This window comes from Oxyura jamaicensis, chromosome 2, assembly GCF_011077185.1.
Source record: "Oxyura jamaicensis isolate SHBP4307 breed ruddy duck chromosome 2, BPBGC_Ojam_1.0, whole genome shotgun sequence".
Classification (NCBI taxonomy): domain Eukaryota; kingdom Metazoa; phylum Chordata; class Aves; order Anseriformes; family Anatidae; genus Oxyura; species Oxyura jamaicensis.
In genome coordinates this window covers 45,543,274-45,558,909 of record NC_048894.1, presented here as the reverse complement: position 1 = coordinate 45,558,909, position 15,636 = coordinate 45,543,274, and the positions used below count along the sequence as shown (strand labels likewise).

Below are 15,636 nucleotides of genomic sequence, written 5' to 3'. Positions count from 1 at the left end.
AGGATATGGATAGAATTTCTTCTGCTTTTAATCAGGTCAGAAAAAAAAAAAAAAAAAAGTAACTGTCCTTGTAACTCCTAAAAGCAAAGTTGCTTGTGCATAAAAGCAAAAGAGTGACAACAATCTCTAACTTGTTAGCATTAGGTCAGAGGTTGGACTTGGTGATCTTGGAGGTCTCTTCCAACCTAGACTATTCTGTGATTCTGTGAAAAAATGGCATGGATAACAAAGCAAATACTGATGTGATTACAGTATAGGTTTGATAAAAGTTATTGCTTAATTGATACGTCATTGCTATGAACCACAGACATTTCCATCACTGAATAAAGGTTGTTACAGAAAGAGATTTAGATATACCATCTTCTAGTGCTGTCATGCCGAACTTCTTAAGCCTCTTGCCCTGATGGTGCAATCCGTGAGTTTAAATGTCTGCCTTCTCTAGACACCACAGGGAGAGAGTCTGAATTGACCAGACAGAGTACTGAAGGAAAAAAGACAATAGCTACCTAAAGGAATGATGTTTTTATACCCGGGTGTGTTTTATATCTGATTTCTCGAGATCTCAGATGCTTTCCTAATTCAGACATACAAAATGAAATAAGAGTTAATTGCAAACTCATCTGCATATAACTGTGTATATCTGGAGACAAGCAACTTTTTTTAGCTTGCTGGAAGAGAGGAGGACTCTTAATCACTGAGTTAGAAAAATCACAATCCTTTTAGTTCTCTCTCTGTCCCCACACACCATGCACTCTCTGCTATGACATACTTGTTCTCCCAAGACAGTTGCAGAAGGCCTTAGACCAGTCCTCCTGAGAGCCTCTTGGTAGGGGCACCCTTCTGGGAAACAAAAGATGAGGGATCTGATTGCTGTAGGTTAAGGAAGCCAGTGAACTCACACAGGTGGCAAGCTTTTGGACTGGGTGGCAGTACCATTTCCAGATGTGTTTTTGAAGAAAACTTTGTTTAGATTTAGGATACCTAATTTGCAAATCCAGATCAGGATAAGCTGTTGCAACTCGGCTCTGCCAAGAAGGCAGATGTTCTGGGTATGAACAATAAGATATGAAAGTACTCAGAAAATTTCACTTGGGTCCTACTGAATTTCAGATTCCTACTAACACAGGAAGGTTTTGTGAAGAGCACTCTTAAGTTACCTTAAAAATTATTAAGGGCAATCTTTACCTTATTTCTTCTATACTCATCCTATGTTAGGCACAAAGGTAATTATGTGGCTCTTGGCTGAAGCAATAAGTAGCATGGCAACAGCACTTGCTTGTCATGACTATTTCTCATTGTTGCTGTTTATTGTTGTTGTTTGTTTGTTTTGACTTTTCTATCCCTTCTACCTCTCTTTCCTGCTGAACAAGATCAGTTATTCCTGAGCATTGTGACCACATACAATACTCAGACAGTTTGCGTAGGACCATGAGACTACAAAATCTGAGATGTCCTTCTCAGTTCAGTGACAATATAGTGATGATAAAATGGATGTTCAAGAGCTGTCTTCTTGCTGGGATTATAACTCATTATTGAATTTTCAGTTAAAATCCAATTCAGACTTACGACAAACTAAGGCCACTTCAAAGCTTCTTTGGAGCTTTTAATGGAGAAATGTCACTGAGTCACTTGCCATAAAGATTAGAGGTTTATCTCGTCTGACATGTTGAGGCCATGAAGGTGAAAAGTTTGGTTCTGATTATGAATTGCACTGTTCAGAATCCATTTCCTGTAGCTTATGCCTATAAGGAGTTCTTGCAATAAAAGCTACAAACATAAATATTTTTAAATAACAAAGGGGTGTGGACATAGAAGACCCCCATCCAGTGGATTCAGACTACTCTTCAGAGCCTGAAAATAACAGACTGTAACAATCTTCCTTCATAAGGGCACCAAATTCCTTCATCAAAAATCAGACACCTAGTAGTTATTTAAGATTACAAAGCAAAGCCAAAGTCTTACTGAAATCAGTTCAAAACTATTCATGAATTGAACAGAAATGGAATCTAGCTCTCAAAACTAGTTAGTACTGTGCTTTACCTATGACTGATAAGCAACTCTACACTAAAACTTCACTTTTTCATTTTTTTAATTTATGTAACTCCTCTGTATTTTGACTCCAAACATCTTCCATAACTCTCAAGTCTTTAAGAAGCTCAACGATAACTAGAAGCACGTATCTACTAACTACAACCTTTGTAACTCCGTGTGATTAATTTCTCTCTCCCACCTCCCCTCATGTCCCCGTTTTCTCGAGGTCTTGCTGTCCTCTAGTGGCGAAGGGCTGTAACACGTAAAGTTAAGGGAGCATTTAAAAGTGGATGTTCTTCATTATGTTATCTTCTCTGCTCCAGGTAATTTTCAGGCCTATCAACAAATGGATTCCTGAAAAAAAAAGCTGCTGATCTCAGCTTGATAGACTGCAATAAAGTTACGGAGTGTAACATAGTAAGTTCAACAGTTATTTGAATTTAAAATTATGTCCCAAGGCTGAATTTGTTAGGCAGTTTACAATTAACCACCTGTATATCACATTATTTTCATCTTGAAAAGGAAAATCCATAGTATTAGAGACTCTTGTAAACATGCCTATAAAAATAAATTATCCTAAGACTTTGGATGGGTTTTTTCAACCCGTTTTCTTCAGACTTAAAAGTACAGTCTTCTAAAGCTTAATTTTATGACAACGTTTTGCTTAAAAATGTACACTTCTAACTTGCTTATCTACTGTAATCAGTTTCTGAGATATTCTGTCTCCTATACCCACTTAAAACACCTTAAATTAATAAAAGTAATTTACTTAAATTACTCAGTGGAGGACAGGAAAAGATGCCTTTTACACAGGTAAACAAAAGGCAGGTGTCACAACAGGGTAGGGGCAACAAAGCAATTTTCATGCTCAGACCATGAGATCTGGCATTTTCAGGCTTTTTTTGAACAACTCTAGTACCAGATTCAAAACAGATCATCTGAATTGGAAAATTTGCCCCTGACTTGATTGTGTTTTACAAAATATTTACATATTTTACAAAAGTAAGAAGCTGAGTAAGTAGATCAGTCATTTGGCTTATTCAGGCTTGCGCTTAGTACGCAGGCTGGAGTACTGGGGAAAGCCAATCAGTCAATAAAAGACAGCCCAGTAGCAAACAACCTTTTAGAGAAAGGTCTTCATCATCACTAAAAAGGGAAGTAGAATCATATATAATCTAGGACAAAACTAATCTTACCATGTTACATCTTTTCACTGCATGTCCACTGCAGAGCTCTCTTAATCATCTTAATCATCTCTCATGAATCAACTTGATCCAGTGCAGGCACAGACAACTCAATAGTGACTTACAAAGGCTTCTACCACACTTTGTTTATGACTGTGGTATATAGCCTTAAAAGTCATTGCAGCATGAGTTAACAAAAAGGATGTTTTGTAGAAGCCTGTTCAGCTGCTTTTCATTTAAAGCATCTTCTGCTTTCCGGTCATTATTGCCATCTATTCTAATCATAGCAACTCTTACTTTTAGCAAGTAGTCAATCTCTGGCAACATGTAACCTCAAAATCTTCAGCTTCCTGTTAACTACCTATATCCTGACCTTGTACACTAAATTTTACAAGGATACATAGGTAATTATATAGTGGATACATTGTTTTTAAATGAACATTGGCTAAATTGGAGCTCAACCTAATAGTATATGTAAAAATCCTATGTTCTATCGAAAGGCTAGTTCTTGCAGCTCTACTTACCTCCGCAGGACAGATCCTCACATCCATAGATTTTGTTCATTACTGGTTGACAACAATGCCTGAAATGAAATAAAGTCAAGAATAAACAACTTCCAACAATAAATCATGTGGTATTATAGTAAATATATTGAAGACAAAAGCACTCTCCCTAGAGGTACCATGTAAATGTTTTTAAACTTCAGCCCAGTATATTTTATTAACAGCAAACAAAGTTTTAAGACAGCCAGGACAGCTAGCTGGAACTGAACAAACAGATATTGCATGCCATATAATGTGATGCTCAGCAAAATAAATAAATAAATAAATAAATAAATAAATAAAAATATGGTGGGTTAGTCCTTCAAAGTCTGGACTTTGGTCTGCTGGTAGGAGGTGGTGAGTTACTGCCTCTCCATCACTTGTTTCTTTTTCCTCTTTCCTTTACTTATTAAACTGTCTTTATCTTGACCCACAAGTTTTTTTGTTTTTGCTCTTCTGATTCTCGGCAGGGGTTGTGAGTGAATGACTGGTGAGTGCTTAGTTGCTGGCCAGTGTCAACCTACGCCAACATCCCACACATGAATTGTGTTAACAACGGCTCTATATTAGGTAAATAACAGTAATGTTAAACATGAAGCTGATCAAGCATCCCAAATGTCTGCGCTGAATGGTGAAGAACATAGTGACACAATTCACAGAGCATCAATGTCCTCAAAGTACTAAAGGTTGGGCTGCGACAAATGAAGCCTAAGAGTAATGTAACAAGATGAGGTTGTTTTTAAAGAACTTGATATTTTCTCCAGTGAACAATTTTGTGGGGCAATTATTTTCTGAAAGTTAAGACAGCTCATCCTCTGATTTTCTGAGACACTATTTCCAACATCTGTGCAAAGATAGGAACAGTTGGATGTCTTTCTGAATTGTACTAATGGGTGATTTAAAGCAATCTTTGTTAGCTTACAAATTAGATGTTGAAAGAAGCTATTCTGATCTCTAAATATTAGAGAAAACCAACACATGAAACAAGTAAGCAGGGTAATCTTTCTGTTTAGAAAGGCTTGTGTCAATATATTCTCTACTACCCATAACGTTTCTGTAATGCATCCAGAGGCAGCATTAGAGAAACAATATCTACAGTCCTCCAATCTATGTGCTACTGTCAAGTGGATTATTATAAAGAATCCAGGAGCTCTTACAATACTACCATTTTATTTTGGGCTTAAAGCCTGGAGATTTTGGTTTTCACAGACTCAAAACACAAAAAGAATTCAGCTCAAGCACCAGCATGAACATATTTGTAATTATTCCCAGAGCTCAAACATCAGTGGAGAGCCTGATACCAATGTACAAATGAAGAAACCAAGAGCCTTGCTTTGTTACAGAATTACAGGCTCATTGGTTGAATCACCTTGTACATATTATTGTCAATGTTAGGGAAAACATAGTAGCTTCCTTCCTCTTCCTACTGTTATCATATATTCTGTATCTTTTGTTTTGATTTTTAACACTGACAAAGAGTTTAACTGGAATAGATTACCAATGTAATCATAAATGATATTCAGGCAAGAAATTATTTTTCCCCCATGAAAACAAAGGGGAAAAGTTAGGGCAAAATCACGCCAGTGGCAAATGAATTTTATTAACAGCAAACAAAGTTTTAAGACAGCCAGGACAGCTAAGGGATATTGCATGCCATAAAATGTGATGCGTGGCAAAAATAAATAAATAAATAAATAATATGGGAGGTTAGTCTTTCCAAAGTAGACATTGCTCAGAGACTGGCATATTCTCCAAATTCAGAATTTTCACTCAGGAAAATCCCTTTTCTCTATTGTATACAAGAGTAAATGATCTTCCCTTCAATAGATTTTGAGATTCGGGACTGTATCAATGGAAAGGTATTTCTAGTTTTTTTAAAAACTTTTTTTCATCTACCTGAAAGGAAGTTGTGGAGAGCTGGGGTTCAACCTCTTCTCACAGATAACTAGTGATAGAACAAGAGGGAATGGCCTCACATTGCTCCAGGGGAGGTTCATGTTGGAAATGAGGAAACATTTCTTCTCAGAAAGAGAAGTCAGGCATTGGAATGGGTTGTCCAGGGAGGTGGTGGCATCGCTGTCCCTGGGGATGTTTAAGGAAAGGTTGGACACAGTGCTTAGGGACATGGTTTAGTGGGTGATAATGGTGGTAAGAGAGTAGTTGGACCAGATGATCTTGGAGGTGTTTTTCAACCTTAATGCTTCTATGATTCTTTAAGGAAAAAAAAAAAAAAAAAAGAGATTTGTATTAAAATTGGTCACGTCTAACAAACCTGGCCCTGGCACATATGTGAGGAAAAAAAATCGCTTTAAAGTAGCTACATTTTTGGTTTTCATGCTGACAGTAAAACAGGTTCTGAGATGTGGGAACAAACTGACATTTTCCTGAGTTTCATGGATCTGTTTCTCTGAAATACCCAGGATGGTTGAAGGAACCAGACAAAGCTTTTGAAGAGGTCCCTGCCTTCAGCATACAAAATCTAATTTTCAGGAGACAGAGAATGCATTTCATTTTAATAAGTAGCTATCAAACATGCCATGTCAGAGGATAATCTAAAAGGCATATAATCTACAGCTGCCTTATTCCTAAAAGGGAAGATTAACAAATGGAGAATGCAAAAGTTTGAACAGAGCTATGGAAGCAGCGCAATACACAAACATTGAGCCGAGGTGTGATATGTCATTATCTAGCACTTGCTTCTTGTTAAACACAGTACCATCAATTCTCATTTCTTTTTATTCAGAGGATACTAACTGCTCTCAAAGGTCAGTATTTTAATGTGGTGAAAGAGAGTTCCTCACAGGGTCTCCAACCTCATAAAAGCTCAGATCACAACCTGTATGCGTGCATTTGGCTGAGGAGATTGGAGCCTTATAAACCCGTAAATCAGCTCGGTGCATCGTGTGGCTTTCAAGGCCAGTGACAGACCCCGTAAGGTGGCATACTCTCGAGAGAAAACTGAAAATTTTCTCTGACTTTTCGTCAGGGCCTGGCGGCTTCAGGGGATGCGAGGCTTCCCCGAGGAACGCTAAAATGGCGGCAGGGCGACCGGGAGGGCTTGCCGTGCCCGGGGCACAGCCGGCACCTCTCCTGCACCCCGCTCCTTGCGAACATCGTCGGAGATCCGCCTTTCGAACCCTCCTTCCCCATGATCCACACACCCTCCCGGCGTTACATTTCAACTTAGCTCCTTTATCCTCAGGCAAAACCTGAAAATAACCCACATTTCCTCACAGCTTCCCGTTCCCTGCCCATACTACCGCCAGCCTACCCCCGCCGCCGGCGCGGATCGGGACGGGACGGGACGGGAAGGAGGGAGGGAGAAAAAGAGGGAGGCGGCCCTTGCGGCGGCTTCCTCCCGCCCTCCCGAGCCAGCCATGGCCCCGGGGCTGGGCAGGCTCCGCTGCTCGGCGGGGCCGGGGGAGCGGTGAGGGGCAGGGGGCCGGGGCTGGGGCAGGGAGCAGCCGGCTCCGGGAGCGGCGCCTCCTCCTCCCGTCGGTGTTAACCCATCCCCGGGTTAACCCAGGGGGTTATCCATGGGGACGGCGTCGTCGCTGGTGAGCCCGGCGGGCGGGGTCGGGGAGGTGATCGAGGACACGTACGGCGGCGGCGAGGCCTGCGAGATCCCGGTGGAGGTGAAGCCCAAGGCCCGGCTGCTGCGCGGCTCCCTGCGGCGCGTCGGGGCCTCGCGGCCCGGCGGCCTGATCGGGGCCAGCTTCAAGTCGACCGCCTCGGTGCAGGAGCTGGAGTGCGTGGCCGAGTACGAGCGCCTGAAGAAGGAGTACGAGATCTTCCGCGTCAGCAAGAACAACGAGGTGGCCTCCATGGTGAAGAAGGAGGCCAAGCTGGACAGGGAGAACAAGCGGCTGCGTGCCGAGCTGCAGGTAGCCCCCCGCCGCCCCCTCGGACCACTCGCCCCGCTTTACGGGAGAGGTGTGGCGAGGAGGCGAGGAGCACGATGGTTTTTCCTTCCCGAGGAAGGCAGGGTGCTGGGGAGGTGGCACATGGCCCCACGCCATGTGAGCCGTCAAGGTGTGGCCAAGGTGCGCCTCCAGGGACGGGGCCCAGCGCTGCATCTCCTCTGCAGCAGGGAGAGCTGTAGGGTGCTGGGTTGGCGCTGTCCTGTTCGGAAATGTTTTTGACAAGCTGAGGCTTTTTATTGGCTGTTCCGCACTCTCAGAAAAAAAAATAAAAATAAAAACTGGCATGTTAAATGTTTTCAGGCACTTCAGAAAACTTACCAGAAAATACTCAGAGAGAAAGAATGTGCATTAGAAGCTAAATACCAAGCCATGGAGAGGGCTGCAACATTTGAACATGATCGAGACAAGGTCAAAAGGCAGTTTAAGGTATGGCTTGAGTTTTCTTTCCCTGGGAAAATGATCCAAAAAAAAAAAAAAAAAAGAAAGATATGACTTGGTCACATTCCCCAAATGAACTCCTTTCCAACAGCTTTTACGAGGACCTTTCCATCTTAAAAAGATTGCAGTATCATAGTCTTGGCTGATTATTTCCTTCAAAATAATTTTACTAAAACTTTCCTATAAAACAGAGAAAAAATAGAAAACAACCTTTTACATACTAAAAGGAGAATATGCAGTGATGCATTTTCAGCTAAATTCCTGTGTTATTTCAACACGGATTCTTGCAATTTTGATACCTGACAGTGACAGGAAAATGTGTGCCACAGACTGACATGTGCTGAAGGAACATATAAACACAGAGTTTTATTATTTCTCAATATATATTTGTATTTAGCATGTTAAGACTTACAGCTTACATTGAAGAGACGTGTGTATTGGTGCATCTATTTTGGCTGCTAAAAAATGACAGCCAGTTAAAGAGAAAAGCCTTTGCACTTCTTTGGGGGATGATTTGAAAGGCCAAGCTGATGCTCTGCTTTTCCCTTGTTGCAGATGATGATATATTCACCATCCAAAGCAGGGCAATAGGCCTTGGTTTTGCAGTGTTTTAAGCTTCTTGATATCTTTACAGGTGTTCATATTTACAGGTGTTCATATTTACAGGTGTTCATATTTACAGGTGTTCATATTTAGCAGATATATAAAAAGATTTTTTTGGACTTCATTTAAGAAAATGAGACTTGAAGAGGATTTCATCTCCTTGTATTTAAATCTAGATTCTTGTTTACTTCCCCTTACAATGATAGCATTTTAAAAACAGCACTGCTAGAGATACTTGATTGTGTTCTATTTTGGAAAAAAAAATAAAAAGGAACCTTTGAAATAAATTACTACTTGTAATGATTTTGAAGACATTAAACTTCAAAAGGTCAAGAAAGTTACTTGCCATTTTAATGAGCTTCCCATACTAATGCAGACTCCTAACATTCAGAACAGTATGCTAAGCTTAAAAATGGTAAGATTTTAAAATGAGACATTTTTAACTATGTTTTCTGCTCATTTATAGACCTATGTTTATTTTTTATTGTTCACATTTCTGTGCCTTTCCCTGCTAAAAGAATGCTAGAGAGTTATTTTTCTAATTGAGAACACATAATAGGAATTCAGGAACATGTTACTGAATTTCAAAAGATTTATGGTGTGTATTTCAATTTTATGTTTTTTTTTCCACTTGTAGATTTTTAGAGAAACTAAAGAAAATGAGATTCAAGACTTACTGAGGGCCAAACGAGAGCTAGAAGCAAAACTTCAGAGACTGCAGGCGCAGGGAATCCAAGTGTTTGATCCCGAAGAGTCTGATTCTGATGACAATTGTACAGATGTTACAGGTAAGAATTTCATCCCTAGCGTTTTGTGTTGAAACATGACTGAAGTCTATGAATAGTAAAGCAGAAGGTTTACTATTTATCTTCTGTTTATTAATCCAGCTTGAAAAGCAACATAAAATATTTCCAAGGATAAAAGGAACCGCCTTTACAAACCTAGTTTATATTGTGAGAAAACCCAATTTCTGGTCTTATGCATGAATCAATGGAGAAAATAGAGCACTGTCTAGACACAGTGACTTGTTTTTTTTTTGTGTGTGTGTGTGTGTGTTTGTTTTTAAATTGTTCTTTGAACAATTCCAAGTTTTGTAGTCTCTTCCAAACTTTTCTGAGCTTTCTTACTCTAGATCTGAGAGGTTATGTTCTAAAGGATCCAGAAGAGTACAACTGAAACCAGGGAGAATCTTAGACTTAAAACCATGGATGGAGAAGTATCCCAGTCTCTGCTACTGTACTTTTCAAAGTAGCAGAGTTAGATATTTAACAAACATGAACTGACCAAAAGAGTAATTCCATCAAGGAATTTTTTGAAAGGGAAACCCTAGCAAACTTAATGATATAAAAGACAAAGCATTGTATATGCCATAAGAGGTATTTGATAATATGGGAGGGATTCAGATAGGTAAGTGATCAGTTACGTGGCTTTGATTCAAAATTGAGCAGTAAGTGTAGCAGACAATTAACACCTTGACACTGTTAAGGATTGCTACTATATACTTCTTGCACCATGAACGGTTACTGAGGAAACCCCGCATTCAAGTGCTGTTGCATAATGTGCTTTGCTTACAGAGATATATCAACAATCACATCTTGTCAGCAATATTAATATGTGATGTTTAAAACTAGAAACATTACAAAATGCAGTGATTGTCTCCTTGCATAGTAACTGTCCGTTTGAACTGTAGTGGTACAGATAGTCTTCTTTTATATAAACTTTTGGCCTTTTGTATTAAATTCATTTTTGAATTCATATTTCCCTTCTTATGTTTTTGTAAGTCTTTTTCAATTTCACAGTGTTCTCCACTAAAGATTATTTAGTGTTTATATAGTTCACTAGAAGCGTAATCCAGGTGTATTATGAAGAGATGCTGTGAAAGCTGTCTCACACAGCACAGAAAATGTATTTCAATCCTGACCTAGAGCTCTCTTGCATTCTTTCAGCTCTGGAACATTCCTGAACAAATGTTGTCAATTTTGTGATGTGTACAAATGGCTGCAGCAATACTGTGAACTGTTCTACCGATCTGTAATCCAAGTCAGCATTTGAATCCAATAGATGTGAGCAATCCAAGTAATAACAAGTAATAGCAAATAACCACATCCTTTCTGAGGATGGTTTCCCAATAGCTTCAGACAAACACTCTTTTAGAACTACAGGACACGGAGGTGTGAGCAAATCTAATAAAGGAGGGGAAAAAAAGATCAGTAGCATGTGACAGTAGATTTCAGATTTCAGCTGGAATATTTAAGAGTGATTACTTACCTTTTTAAATTATAATTAAGAGGGGTTTTGTTTATTTGTTTTTCTATTCCATTTTTAGCTGCTGGGGCACAATCTGAATATTGGACTGGAGGAGCCTTGGGAAGTGAGCCATCCATGGGTAGTATGATGCAGCTTCAGCAGTCTTTCAGAGGGCCTGAATTTGCTCATAGCTCCATAGATGTTGAGGGACCATTTGCAAATATAAACAGAGGTAAGTAATGGTAGCCTGTTTTGCTGGGATTGTATGTGCTTATGGCATTTTTTCTGTCCATTTTTAGATAATTTGACTAAAGGATTATTTGGGAAGCTTCTCTGCAAAAATAAAGGAATCTGTAGTTGTACATGCCATGTTGCATTTAATGTATGTAACTATGATACGTGCAGTAGTGATTTTAGCAAATAGCAGTGAACAGTGCCTATTGTGAATAAACCAAATACTTGGTTCTTCATGTTGATAAAGGAAGATAGTTACCTCTTTCAGTGTCTGCTGGAATTCTTTTTTCCAGTTTGATTCAAATTTTCAACTTCCTGAATATGAATATTACATTGGTATTAACATAAGCTATATCTCTGTTTTCTCACTGGATTTTGCATAGTTTCTGACTCTGATTAGTGTGCTGTTCATTTACCTCTGGTTGCAAGATTGAGATGTATGCTTTGTTACATGAATCAGTCTGAGATATTTTGCTATCAATAATTGTTGCTTTTGAACTTTGTTTTCCAAATAGCCTATTGTAAATGGGTTTGGGTTCTCTATTTTCCCCCACTGTTGTCCTGGCCCTGGAACCCCTTGTACAGTGCTGTTCCTCCCTTTTCTCCTCAGTCCTTCAAGCTCTGATTCAGACACCTCTGCCTGCAAAGTGGGAGGGGAGGGTCTGCTCTGTGACGGCGACAGCTTCATATACTAGACCTTTCATTGAGCCAGGTGGTATTGAAAGGGAAACCTATTCCTGGCTTGAAAGAATGATCAAACCACAAAATGGAGAGTCTAAGAAAGTTTTAAAATTCATTACTTCTATAGGGAATTGACGTACAGTACAAATATAGAAGGCTATTGACTTTATCTCAAGAAGAGGCACTTCCCATAATGTTTCGCTGTCGTTAATTAACGTGGTCTAATTAGAATACATGTAGATCTGAGGAAAAAAAAAGTTTAAGTGTTTTTATTTCTGCATATTTTATCTATTTTACAGCTATTGACTAGATTTTTGTACATACATTTCATCAATGGTATTTTAAATGAAATATCATTTTAATGATAATAATACATGTTTAACAATATTGCTTTGCCACATTATCAAATTACTTGGCATTATCAGATGGTATGTGTTCTCTAAATTCTTTTTTTTAAATAAAAATAGAGTAAAAATGTTACTGCTATTTCAAATAAAATATAATATTAATAATATTAAGAGGTCATGACTTATGCATCATCCAGTGTAATCAGATGTGGAGATCTCTAGACTTTTTTTTAATTTATTGGCAGATGACTGGGATGCTGCTGTTGCCAGTTTATTGCAGGTTACTCCTCTGTTTTCTCACTCTCTGTGGAGTAACACAGTAAGATGTTTTGTTATTAATACTGATGAGACTCAGCCAGAAGTGGAGATCTTCATTAGAGTGAGTATCTCACAAACCTTTTGTTTTCATTGGGATACTTATTCAGAAATTTGTCCAATATTGCTTAAAAGCTTTAGTAGCTGTATCCTGCTTTCAGTGAATTCAGAGAAAGTCTTTTCAAGACTCCAGGGGAAGAAACTGCATAGACCAAAAAAAAAAAAAGGGGGGGGGAGAAGGGGGGGGATTTATCTAGTAGGTCCTTGACGCTATACAGATTTATTACTAAAGCAGTTTCAAATTTGCTTTCAGAACTACTCACCAAAACTTCAAAGAATCTGTGAGACAATGGGGTACTTCTTCCAAGTTGTTCATTTTCCAGCAGAAAATGAAAATCATTTTAAGGATGTAAGAAAATGGGAAATTGAAAAAAGTTCATTAGTCATTTTGCTCCTACATCTAACTTTGCCAAGGTAAGTATTTTCCAGACCGGTAAAGTAAATGGAAACTGGTGATTTATGCAGAGCGCATAGCTTATTAGAATGCATGAGATCCTTTTCTCAGTACATTTCCAAAGATATTATCTTCTAAATAGTACTCCTTCAAACTTTAGGTTTACTAGTACACACAGTTAAAAGAATGTATCAATTTTGGTCATTTACTTTTTCCTATATCTTTAGATTCTGTTAAAATTCAGCATGAAAGATGACTTCATAATAAGGAACTGCTTTGCTTTCCAAGATCAGCTCTCTGCTGTTCCGCTGTTCCCTCACACGGCTGACATAAATGTCTTCAGTGTTTTTCATTTACTTACCTATCCTTACATGTGCCTTGATTTTAGTCTGTCACTTATTATTTTCTATCTGTGTCACCTTTTCAGACTAATTTCTTGGCTCTTCTTTGTGGTACCTTATGCTAGCTTTCTACAATTTAATTTACTAAACTCATGATGTTTTAAGACACACGGTGGTGCAATGTTTTTTGTTTGTTTGGTAAGTTATGGCCTAACCTTCTAGAAGAAGAAACTTAAATTGCTAAATGAAAAACACTGAACTGAAGATATTTTTAGAATTGTGTTTCTACGGTGTATTTGGGAATTTGGGCAGTGTTTGATTTTGATGGTTTTGGGGGAGGTGGGAATTAATTTTGCTGAAAAAAAGAGATTAGTAAACATAACCATTAAGGATAATGGAGTGGTCATTCCAAAACATTTGTATGAAAGTATAAATCTGAAAATACTGGTGTGCACTAAGTTTCATATTTAGGGTAGATTTTGAACTCAGGGGATTGATTTCAGAGCTGTTGCATTATTAAAGTATTAACTAGACCTACTGTTTCTGTTAGTAAAACATGTTTCCCCAGAGAACTAAAGGCTGGCTTAAACACTAGTAGATAAGATTTATAGCAGTGGAGTGCATGAGGGAACTGCAAGGTACCACAGATGATTTGGATTTGTTTTCTTAGAGGAATTGGGCTAGAACTGCCATACATTTATGCTCTGATAAAGAGTGTCTGCTGCTGAGGAGCCATTGCTCCTCAAGGGGACACTGTTGCCAAATAACCCGGTGTTATGTGTGTGGGTCACAAGTGTTTTTTTAAAAAAAATCTGCCAGCAGTATTCACTTACTTATTTCTCTTACAAAATCTATGATGAAGCTCATGGTGCTCATATGAAGAAAATAAGAAAAAGACAGGAAAATCCTGTCTGCTGTCAGCATCCCCCAAGTTGTATAGTTCCTGTTGTGCAACAGCAGTAGATTGCTGCGTGTGATATCCATGGAATCAATTCTTTCACACATATTAAGTGCTTTTGAGATTGGAGGAGTTCAGTTCTGCTTTTCAACTACTGTATACTAAGAGACTATCCTATGTCTCACAAACACTACAGGACTTTTCCTTGTAATGCATATTATTTCTTCAAAGAATAGAACAGCCTTCAAAGAAGTAACAGCAAAACATATATATGATGCTTGTTAATCATGCATGAATCCATGTTCGTTCCTTGCAAGGCAATTATTTTTCATTCTGCATATTGGTATGACAGGAAGATCAGCTTTTAATTTACAAAGCATTAATAGTTTTAATATTTATAGTGTAAGTAGCATACATTTTTTCATATAACTGCTCTGTGCTTCAGGGTTTATCTTAAGTTCTCGGATGAAATATTTGGTCGTCCTTGTTGTAAATAGATATGACTTTTGAATTAGATTTTGCAGTGAAACCCACCTTCGGAGCTTGTGTTGATTGAGCTATTTACTACAGCAGTGTAATATAGCACAAGAATGCTGATTTCCAATCTAGTTGTTTGTTGGAGGACTGTGAAGAAGCCTATTTGAAAAATCCCGAAGAAAAACCCCGTCTGATTTACCACAGAATGGATGATGATGGTGTCAGCTCAGTCTCAGTGCAGCAGTTAATTGAGCAAATTTCTTGTGTGAACAAAGCAAAGGTACGGTATTTTAAAGGCTGTTGAATTTTGAAAGGCTTACTATCTTGCTCTAAGAACAAGTGCTAGTAGTACCAGATATTTGGAGAACTTTCATTATGCTTATTGCTTTGGATACTCGTTATATGAGCAGGTAGATGAATCTGAAATTTATGAAGATTGTGAAATTGTCATTAGTGGGGGAAAAAAATATCACTGCTTTTCTACTGAAAAAAGTCCTTGTGTTATAGGGACAGAATTTCTCATCTCTATTTAGCCATGTAAATGGCAAGGTTATTTAACTAAGGTCCCTCTCCAGACACTGAAGAGAGAAGCATACCTCTGGAGAGATTCCTCATAGTCCAAACCAGATCTGATGCCTATTATCTTGCTTTGTAGAGGGGACTGTTAAGAACAGCTGAGACTAAATGTGCAACTTTGTAATGCTTAGGTAAAGTGAATCCTACCTAAGGAGTACAACAGAATGGAATTTAAATGTGTTGCAAAATACTTTTGTTGGAAGTCAACATGTTGTTCCCAGTTGGATTCAGAGTTGCTTCATGCACTGTCATTTACCTCTTCAGGTGATTGATCATGTGGGAGGTGTGGAGGAAGGAACACACAAAATCTATACTGCTGTAGAAAAGATAATCAAACAGGTAAGA

The 15,636-nt window shown here is 38.6% G+C and overlaps 1 protein-coding gene across 1 annotated transcript in view; it reads left to right on the top strand.

Annotated features, from left to right (window-relative positions):
* The first annotated feature begins 7,116 nt into the window (after positions 1–7,116).
* The window catches only part of NPHP3 (nephrocystin 3), a 28,834-nt gene continuing 20,314 nt past the window's right edge, over positions 7,117–15,636 (top strand). Inside the window, exons 1-8 of the mRNA XM_035317030.1 lie at positions 7,117–7,641; positions 7,981–8,106; positions 9,359–9,509; positions 11,048–11,200; positions 12,476–12,609; positions 12,859–13,019; positions 14,848–14,995; positions 15,556–15,630. Coding sequence (XP_035172921.1) covers positions 7,294–7,641; positions 7,981–8,106; positions 9,359–9,509; positions 11,048–11,200; positions 12,476–12,609; positions 12,859–13,019; positions 14,848–14,995; positions 15,556–15,630 — 1,296 coding nt within the window. The 5' untranslated portion in view covers positions 7,117–7,293. The remainder of the gene's footprint in view (positions 7,642–7,980; positions 8,107–9,358; positions 9,510–11,047; positions 11,201–12,475; positions 12,610–12,858; positions 13,020–14,847; positions 14,996–15,555; positions 15,631–15,636) is intronic.